The sequence below is a fragment of the Pterocles gutturalis genome, unplaced genomic scaffold, assembly GCF_000699245.1.
Source record: "Pterocles gutturalis isolate BGI_N339 unplaced genomic scaffold, ASM69924v1 scaffold14772, whole genome shotgun sequence".
In the NCBI taxonomy this organism is placed as follows: Eukaryota; Metazoa; Chordata; class Aves; order Pterocliformes; family Pteroclidae; genus Pterocles; species Pterocles gutturalis.
In genome coordinates this window covers 1-9,665 of record NW_010110484.1, presented here as the reverse complement: position 1 = coordinate 9,665, position 9,665 = coordinate 1, and the positions used below count along the sequence as shown (strand labels likewise).

The window sequence follows — 9,665 nt, the reverse complement described above, 5'->3', positions numbered from 1 at the left end:
TATGAACAGGCCACCGATTTTTTATGCAGTACATAAAAATAATCCAGACTTTGTTCTTAGGCATCTTCAGGGCCTCTGTGGCAGTGCTTGTACAGTTGCAGGGCAGCCACATTCTTCTTACCCTCTTTTTTAACACTAATTTCTGATCATATTCAACACATACAAAGACAGAATATATTCAACATACAGCTGATAACAAATGACACTTGATTAATAGATTCTACTGTAATCCAATTAGTTTCCTAGTAATATAGATTAAAAGGCAATTCTTTTCAACCTCTCCTTACAAACACATTCATATAGTGGCACTGTGCTCCAACCACAGCTGATTTTACTTTATTTGCACTAGTAGCAAGTACAAACCGCTTAACAGACAGGCTGCTCGCTGTGAAGCCAGTCCTGGCCAGCCGGGCTCAGGGCACATCACTCTCGATATAAGGGATGTCGCTGTATTTGCTCTCAGTCACTGCCCACTGTTTCACCGCCTGATCAAGGATCTCACGGGAGAGACGGTGCGCATAGTCTAGCACTATAGTGCTCGATGGACCTTTCTCATCCACCTTCGTTCCGATCAGTGATGATTTCTCCCCAGTGCATCCTTCGTTACCTTCCCCAATCCTTTCATCCTGGATAGCATTTGAACCTGGAAAGGCATTCTTGGATTTGATGCATCCCATGGTACATTCGAAAATGCAGCTGTGAAATTCAGTTCAACAGCATGTTTTGATAACCTGGCAATGGTTTCCTTGTTTGATGTACAGTGTTGCTGCTTCTTGCTAGTGGTCACAGTTATTTTCAAAGAACAGAACGTCTCCTTTTGTGCTTCTTTACTTCTGAAGAAATCTGTCAAAATAGTGTTTCATATAAATGCAATGAATAGTTTGCTATTCTCAGTGAGCTCAAACAAAAGATGAATTCACTACAGATGCTTGTGGAAGCAATTTAATAAACCTCTGCATGGTGTACATAAAATGTTTTTATCGGTAATCTACTGAGTATCATCTACTACAGGTAGGCAAAGCTTGACCTGAATGCAAGCTGCCTTTGAATGCAATTCCCAGTATGTGATGCAAGCCTTCTAGGAAAGTAAAGGTCTTAGGAAAAAAAAAAAAAAAATCTGTTTCTTCCAAACTGACAAGGCAGTGCTATTTTCCTGAATCTGTAAACGAACACTGTTTAACTCCAGTGACTGCTGCTGCTAAAGAAAATAAAAACCAAAACCACCCCACAGAAGCACCACACAACCACCACCTAACAAGAGCCTGTGTCATGGCAGTTGTGCACCTTTCGGGCAGGGGTGACACTAATTCTCAGCGTCATTCTGCTGTTGCTCAAGGAGGCTAGAGCACACAGTCACGAGAAGGTATTCACGAGAAACAAGAGCTGCTTTTCGTTTTTTCCCCTGAGAGGTTAGGGAAAGCAGCAGCAGACTGCTGTGTTCAAGGCAGTTATGACAGAGCTAGAGCACTGTTCTTACCGAAGCAGGACAACTCTAGATCTAGAGAAAGGAGAGTGAAGAATGAAACACCTGGCAGGCTCCTTCTGTCCAACTTCTCAAGAACCAGAATTGGTCAGCCCCGAATTCTGGTATATGTTGGGTTTTTTTTATTATTAGCCTACAAAGCTGTTTCTCAGGCTGCTTTCTCTATACTGGCAAAGCAGAATCTCATGATGTGCCCGACTTAGCTTGGCATGAGCTTACTCACTTATCAGAGTTAATAGACTGCCAGCCAAAATAAAGACTGTGCTGCACAGAAACCGGCTGTTCCTACAGCTTCACCCAATGACGTCCTACTAAGGTCAGCCAAAGTTAAAGATTTTGTTGTAAATAGCCTTTGAAAACATAATCATGGCAAAGATGTTAAGCCTTATTTATTTCCTTTATATATTGGGGTAAAGAGGGGCTCAAATCCAGGAACCTGATCACAGGCCAATATTTGCAGGGGAAATCAATCCCATTTGCAGTCCAACGGTGCTTCACAGGTAGGACGGGACTTCCCCAGTCTAGCAGGTGACTCATGAGAACCAGGTTCACAGTGACAAGCTTCTCTCCTCTTTCTGCTAGTTCATAAAAACTTCGCTACCTGTTTAGAAAACAGTTGGCAGGACTGAAGTGCCGGCACTCGCAACTGGTGGTTGGTGTTCCTGGCAGAAAGTCAGACCTAAAGGATTTCTGAAACCACTAAGTACATACAAATGTTTTCATACCTTCAGCTTTGTATCAGAACATTTCAGCATTTTAGAGGAATGTTTGTAAATCACTTTACTAAAATTCAGTAAGTTTCTTCTGTGTGTAATGACACGCTGCAGCATGTGCTGGGGTATTTGAGAGCAGGCAGTACAGTTAACAAGCCTGTAATAGAAACCCTGCTGCTAGCAGTTCTAGCTTTACCCAACACAGAGCAGAGCTAAGCTATCAGTGAGATTTTTATTGTAATAACTTGTTGTTAAATGAGTAAACGGAAGGATTCCCTTCACTGCACAAGAAACCACATTTATCCCTATGGAGGGTTATAAAGAACCCATGAGCTTTATACCCATGTCTATCAACCACATACATTGATGAAACTTAAATTACTTGCAGAACATGCTTAGAGAGCAGAGGCCAAGGAGATGTCTGAAAGCATTCAGACATCTGAATAATTCAAAACTTTCTAATAGTAATATCTTGTGCATGTGTAATTTCAATACTTACCATTAATAAAACATTAATAAAAATATTTTCCTCTTGCTCTTCTGGACAAATACGAAGCTCAAAGTATCCAACATGGCAAAGAATCACTAACAGCATCTCTAACCCAGCACTGCTGATACCTGAAAGCTGCAGTCTTTATCCAGCCAAGGTAACACACCAGCTTCACAGGGAGGTACACAGGTACGCTGCCTAATCCCTTCTTGCTGCACTACTAGTAACAATTAAAAGCTTTAGATTAGATACCGTGTCCTCCTTAGGCTTCGCCAGAACTGTAAATATTGTAGATTTAAACCTCAGATTCCTCAACTATACAAATGTTCTACACCACAGTTGATGTAACAATGTATTTTATCAGTTTCATCCCTGACACTTTATTTAATGACTATTCAGATTTAGGTTTTTTAAGTTTGGAGCCATATAGCCATATTCTTTTCTATTTTACCCCCCCCCCCCTTTTTTTTTTTTTGCACTTTTTAAAGGAGGTCTGATAAATGGTACCCAGCTTTAGTTAGCATTTTATCATTGTTTTAAGATGTTTCCATCCTACAACTGGAGATTTCCTTTCCTCTTGTTGGGGGACACTAGCAGATGAATTAGTGTCTAGCAGAAATAAGGAGGGAATGTGAGTAGAGGGAGGACAAACATCTCCTACAGCAGGTAAGGAGAAATTCCCTAGGTCAGCATCTTCCTCTGCAGGATTTTCCTCTGTTCCCACCTTCTTACTTCTACCTTTTCATTCAGGCTCCATCCAATGTTTCTGTGACTGTCCTACACAGAGGAAGGGGTGAGCTATAAAAATTCTAGATAGCAAGGCACGCAAGACAACTAAATTGTTCCAAATGGATTACTAGTTGAGCTTAAAAGCAAAGTTATCGACCCTAGTTTAAATTCTTGACTTGCTCACGTTGCTCATTTCATTTTTTATTGAGCGCAGTACTTGCCAAGTCACTGCATAACTTTTGTAGTGTGCTTGCTCTACTTGAGTTAATAATTGTTGGCACATAAATGATCACAAATGAAGCCGCCCTCAATCTTCTGACTGCTTTCTTGTTTTTCTGACGACCATTGCTTGCACACGCATGGTGAAGCATTGTTTAAATCCTATCCACCTAACTCACCTCCAGAGTGTTAAGTCCTGACGGGGATTTTGAAATCTGGCTCAGGCCAAAACCTCTGCAGATGCAGCTCCTCACATGACAAGCGGCTGTGCTCAGCTGGAGGCAGAGGTTAGGGACCTGCCGCCCGCTCTGTTAACTGCCAACTGTGAGTTAAAGCAGCAGCATCGCAAATCTTGACGTATCTTCTCTTTGTAAAGACCGATTTTAGAGTAAGTGAAATGTTGACTGAATTAATCTGAAAAATATAGGTTCCTAGTTGTGCTCAATGTCAGTGGACATATAGTCAATATGCTTTTAAATACCTCATTTAACTTCAATACTATAAAACACTGTGTGTTATTTTAAGAAGAGTCCTGAAAACAATAGATTTCCTTCCATATCCCTGGAATTGGAAGATCCCAAGGACAAGTTCAGGTGTTGTTTTACCTGTTATGTCATTTATGACACATGTCCTGTGGTAATACAAGGAGAGAGAAAATATCAAGGGAGTTGTATGACATAGCTGAACTCACCTTGCATGAGAGGGCTAAGCAGTCTCTTTGCCAGCCTGGCTAAGTGTTTCTTGCCAAGGCAAGTTCATTTCTAACCACTGAAGGAAACAAGAAAATAGTAAAAGGATACCTGCAATTCACTATTTTACAATATAAAATACAGGAAAAAAGCATTCATAGCATAACGGCAGTTTTATTTAGATAAATAAGACTTAAGGTATTAAAATCATCAATAAGAAATAATTACAAATGGATAAATGCGAGCTATGAAAAAAATAGTTTTGCCTGCTTCTCTGAAATACATCTTTGTATGATGAATAAGAGCAAGAGTTTCACTGTTGGGCAATATCTCCAGCTATTGCAGGCAAATAAGTCCCTGCTACCATTTAAATGGTTTCCATCCATAAGACCTTTGAAAAAAAAATCTCCTTGAAGTTCAATGCTATACTGCAAGGAATCACTTTCTATAACACTTTCTGTTATAGCGGTCACCGGATTAAAAATAAGTCAATCTTTTCAAAATAGCTTAGTGCAGCTTTGCCCAGTTGAACACAGGGAGTGATTTCTGCTGTGACAGAGCCAGGCTCCTCACATGACAACTTTTAGGTTCACATATGACTCCTTGTAACCCTCCGCCAGCCAGGGAGGCTTTTACTTTTTAGGTCAGTATCCATGAGAGAAGCTCAGTATGCTACTTACCAAGGATGCGTCTGCGTTTAACAGGTTGTGCCACTTGTCCCCAGTACAGCACAGACAGCTTCACGGCTGGGACTCTGCAAAGGGAACCAATAAATAAAACTCAGCACTCGTGAAAATGTCAAAAGTTACATATTATCACAAAGTTAGATGACTCTGTAGTGCTTGCCTTGCAGAAGTCTGTTTGCCTGTTCACACAAAGTATTCAACTTTGTCAAGGTAAAAGGATGATACAGCACTTCAGAAATTAGATTTATCAGCAGGCTGCAACCATTTATATACAGCACCTCATCGCAGACATACCGTAAGGCTGCTGCTTGGGCAAGTGGTTCCTGTACTATAGGCAGGATGTGAACCTCCGTCCACAGCAAGTCCGGCTAAGGATGATTTCAGCAAGGTACAGGAAGGGTAATACAGCAGCATCTGGAGCGCCCCATCTGCTGCCTCAGCTTGGAAGTTCTCTCCTGTTTCCTGTTCTGCTGAGACCTGGCCCTTTATCATCCAAGTGCATGGGGAGAACAGTCAGATAACCACACTGCTGTCGTTGTCATAGAAACAATAAACATTACTCTTTGTAACAAAGATATTCAAACTCAAGGCAGGTGACCCAGCTGACATACCAGCAGAAGTAAACCAAGCAGCATTTAGGCATCCAGACCTCCGAACTGCACCTAATCGCTTTAAATATTTATGTCCTTCATGTAATAATGGAGAGAAACAGAAACCCAGCACATCCCACCTCTGCCTTTCCTCTCCCTAACAAGGTGGGATATCCGTGACATTATGCCTTTGGATATTCTGCAGTTTTGAACAGAGCAGCGGCACAGAAACGGTAGAGGGATGAATCATTCACTTAGAGCACAGCATTGCCTCCATCGCTGCGGGGCTCCGAGGCTCCCCGTGCAGAGCAGCCCTGGGCAGAGGCTCTCAGAGCTATCCAATCCACCAGTTCTTATTTCTGCCTCTCCTTAACATCCAGTTTTCTGCAAATCTTACAGAGGAGACACACTGCAGTAACATTATTATAAAGACTCCTAATCACAGGAAAGTTTTAAAAAGAGTTAAGACAAGCACGATTCCCAAGATCCAGGTACCTCAGGCAATCACCGAAATAACCAAATACCCTGAAAACAACTCAGGCAACGACGAGCAAAAATGGAGCCCTCATTCCTTGCAAGGCCATCCTCTCCCTCGCCTGTGGCTTACTGCCAACAAGAGATAAGAGCCACAGATTGGAAAGGGCTGGGCGCCGGAAGCGCAAACAACTGCTGCGCAGGATTAGCACGTAAGTGAAAGTCTCCTGGTTATCTGTCTAGGGGTATGTGCTGGAATTTCAAAGGCTTGGGGTTCCCCCTGCCATGGCCAGAAAGAATTGAAACTTTTGCAGGCTTCTAAGCCAGTTTGTAACTGAATGGGGAAACAATGCGCTCACTTTTCAGAATCAGCCATGACCGCTAGCTTATTTTAAAAGGCTTTTCAATAAGAGGACAGGTGATGTAGCAAGCAAAGGTGAAGTACAGCAACGAGCCTTTAGGTGAAAATACCAACAGTTCGGGAAACAGCAATGCCATTAGGTACAGTCCTCAGAGACCACAAGGGTCATTTTCACACAGCAAAAAAAAAAAAATTGTTAAAAGCAAAGAACAGTGTGCTTGGTAGCTGTCTAATTTAATGAAAGTAAAACTGTACCCAGTCAGCCTGTCCTGAAATCCTCCCACCAGTACAGGGGTTTATTTCCCAGGATTGCATGCAGCTCCGAGAGCAGCCTGAAGGCAAGAGGGGAAGAGGATGCTGAAAACTTCTCACAGGTTCTGCTCTCATTTTAACTTAGCTGCTTGTCCAAGCAGCTGTACCTACTACTGTTCTCTCCAAATTTGGACAGAAAGATGTACAACATACTAATTCTGTTTGATTTTTCAACGCCTGGTGGCTTTTTTCCCCCCCAATGTCTCAGAGTACAAGTAAGCAGACATTCATCAGTACAGACTCTCTGCCAGACCACGGCCAAGGAAGAACATTAACCTGACCTGCCCTCATACAAACAGGAGTGGGATGCCTACTGCTGCTGAAGGCCTGTTTTCTAGATGAGGAAGAGTGGACCAATGGATTTCCTTAGTAAGCGAGGCCTCAGAGCAAGGTTGTAGAAGAAAGGGACTGAAGAAGATGCAGAGCTTCTCACAATCTCCATCTGCAGGAAGTTTAGCCAAGATTTAAGGAACCCAACTACAGAAATTATAGAGGAATGCCTTGGCTCAGAGGAAGGAAAAGCTAACGGGCATAGAGGAGATCTGAAATTCTCCAAGAAACCAAATACAAAATAATGCTCAAAAACTGGTGAGTGAACAGAAACAAAACATAAAAAATGGATATAAAGTTTTTAGCATAGATGTACAGCTGTTTCCTTGCCCTGTGTAACATGGAAAGATACGGGCTCAACAAATCTTTCAGCAAAGCCCACAGTTCTTGCAATTATCAGCCTGCCCCCCCATATGCATTAGCTACAAATCTATGGCCTGAAGATGACCCCCCACAAACATTTTCCCCACAGCAGGGGACAATGCCAGGCGTACCACCAAAGGGCATCAGAGACACTGGCCAAGTCCCACACTGAGGTTACACTGCTCTAAAGCACGGCACTGAGTCCAAACAAAGCAGCCTGTTGGTTTATTACAGTGCTGTGAATGACCTAGAGCAGAAACTCATATTTTCCTATATATACCACCAAACTGCCATCCCAGTAAGTCAATCGTAGAACCACAGCCTGTTAATAAACAGCCCACCTTCAGGAACACGCTAAAACGTCCAGCTACTCATACTCGTGCTAATGTTTAGCATTGAGCCTTGTTTATAAAGGTTTATTACTATCCACAGGTGCCAGCCAAAGACAGACTGCTGCAGGCGACGAAGGGGGATGCACAAATCTTTACAAGCAAGAAAGACCCCCCCCCTGCCGTTATCACTGGCGGCTGCCCAGCCTGGGGATCCTGCCAGCAAGAACTGATGAGCAGCAGCAGTGGATCAGTATCTCAGTCTGGCAGGGCCGCGTTTTATTGTAGTATCTGTCACAAGATTCAACTACGAACATATGGAGCTGCAGATCATAAGGTACGAACGTGGTACGTTGGTTTGCTTTGTGATGCCCTTATGAAGGCAAAGGCCCCACTGGATTAACAAAAACGAAAGTCAGAAGGAAGGAGATGGCCAGGCTCTGCCCAAGATCAACCAGAGAAGTGTACAGGAAAAGCAGTACATAACCTCATTCTGTTCTTTAACCTCCCTGTACAGGAGCCAATTGTAAAACTGGGAATCAGAATTAGGAATGCAACAGAACACCTGTTTTTCCACATCTCACATAGGAAAGCACAGGAAAACACAGCCCCATGTTTTAAAATCACAACTATATTACTAATGATTGGCAGAAATCAGCTGAGGAGTAGGAGAACAAAGTGATGGAGTTAACGATCAGATGGCCCAGCTGTACAAAAGCTGCCCAGAACTGCCATAAAGAACTGCATCAGCCTTAAAAATCACTCTGTCTCACAGCTCTCCCCCACTATTTGTTTTCTTGAATTTCACCGCTCCTAATGTGCCAGCTTCTACTTCTAACAAGTTGACGCCTTCGTGCCGAGAAGCAGGGTGGCCAGCAGCCAGGCGAGGCAGTCATGCCCTGCAAAGCCTGGTGGCACCGCTGCCTCTCCCCCCAGGACCCTGCCCACGGAACCAGCCTGTCCCCAGAGACAGAAGTGTCACGTGGCTCTACCCAACCCCAAAGTGATTTTAAAGAAAGAATTTTCTCAGCAGAACATAATGTTCAGAAGAAAACTAATTTGTCTGTACTTGAAGGTTAAAAATACCACTTTGTTAGACTGTAGTATAAATCCTTGTACTTTTTGGGGTTTTTTTTAAATTACTATATTTAGAAACCTAATTTGAATTCCTACTTCCTGGACTATGAGAAAGAGTAAGATGTTTCTAAATGTTTTAGCATTTTGGCCATGGGTGATCTTACACTGCTAAGTCTGTATTTTTGCAGCGCGCTAGATCCAGGTGACCTGCTCTGTACAGGTCTGTGCTGAAGCCTGGAAAAGGCACTCATGGCCGAGCAGGGGCGGACCAGAAACCCTCACACCACCTCAGCCAACACACTCAGTTGTCCATACCTTCCCCATGGCAAGAACACAGCTTACGGAGAAGCAGCCATGCCGTTACCTCCCTGCTCTGCACCGCTCGCATCACTTTACGCAGCACCACCTCTTCCCAGGTGATCCCACGGGTGCCCCACCGGAGCAGCACCCCTGCTGTGCTCAGTTTTGAGGACTTCCATAGACTCATAGACTGGTTTGGGTTGGAAGGGACCTTAAATGAGCGCCCCCCCCCCTGCCACGGGCAGGGACCCCTCCCACTAGCCCAGGTTGCTCAAAGCCCCATCCAGCCTGGCCTTGAACTTTCTTGCTCACAACCGCACTGTGAGATGGCGGGAGGAAGAAGGCATCACCACCGCTCATCCTGAAAAACCCACCTCACAGCCCAGGTAGGGTTTCCTTTCCTTTCCTCCACAGCCAAGCTCCAGACGCTGGAGGCCAGCCCTGCCCACGGGTCACCACGCGTGTGACACGGCCCATCCCTCCCGCAGCCCCGCGCCCGGCGACCCCTCTCCTCCTTCTA

The 9,665-nt window shown here is 44.0% G+C and overlaps 1 protein-coding gene across 1 annotated transcript; it reads right to left on the bottom strand.

Moving 5' to 3' along the window:
- Positions 1 to 413: 413 nt before the first annotated feature.
- LOC104461718 (chromosome unknown open reading frame, human C2orf88) lies at positions 414 to 677 on the bottom strand. The gene has a single exon (XM_010073400.1). It carries the CDS (start codon positions 675 to 677, stop codon positions 414 to 416), a length of 264 nt encoding a protein of 87 aa, XP_010071702.1.
- Between the last annotated feature and the right edge of the window lie 8,988 nt (positions 678 to 9,665).

Bases quoted from the DNA above. Each gene is read 5' to 3' on its own strand.
- LOC104461718 (XM_010073400.1), bottom strand. From the start codon at position 677: ATGGGATGCATCAAATCCAAGAATGCCTTTCCAGGTTCAAATGCTATC.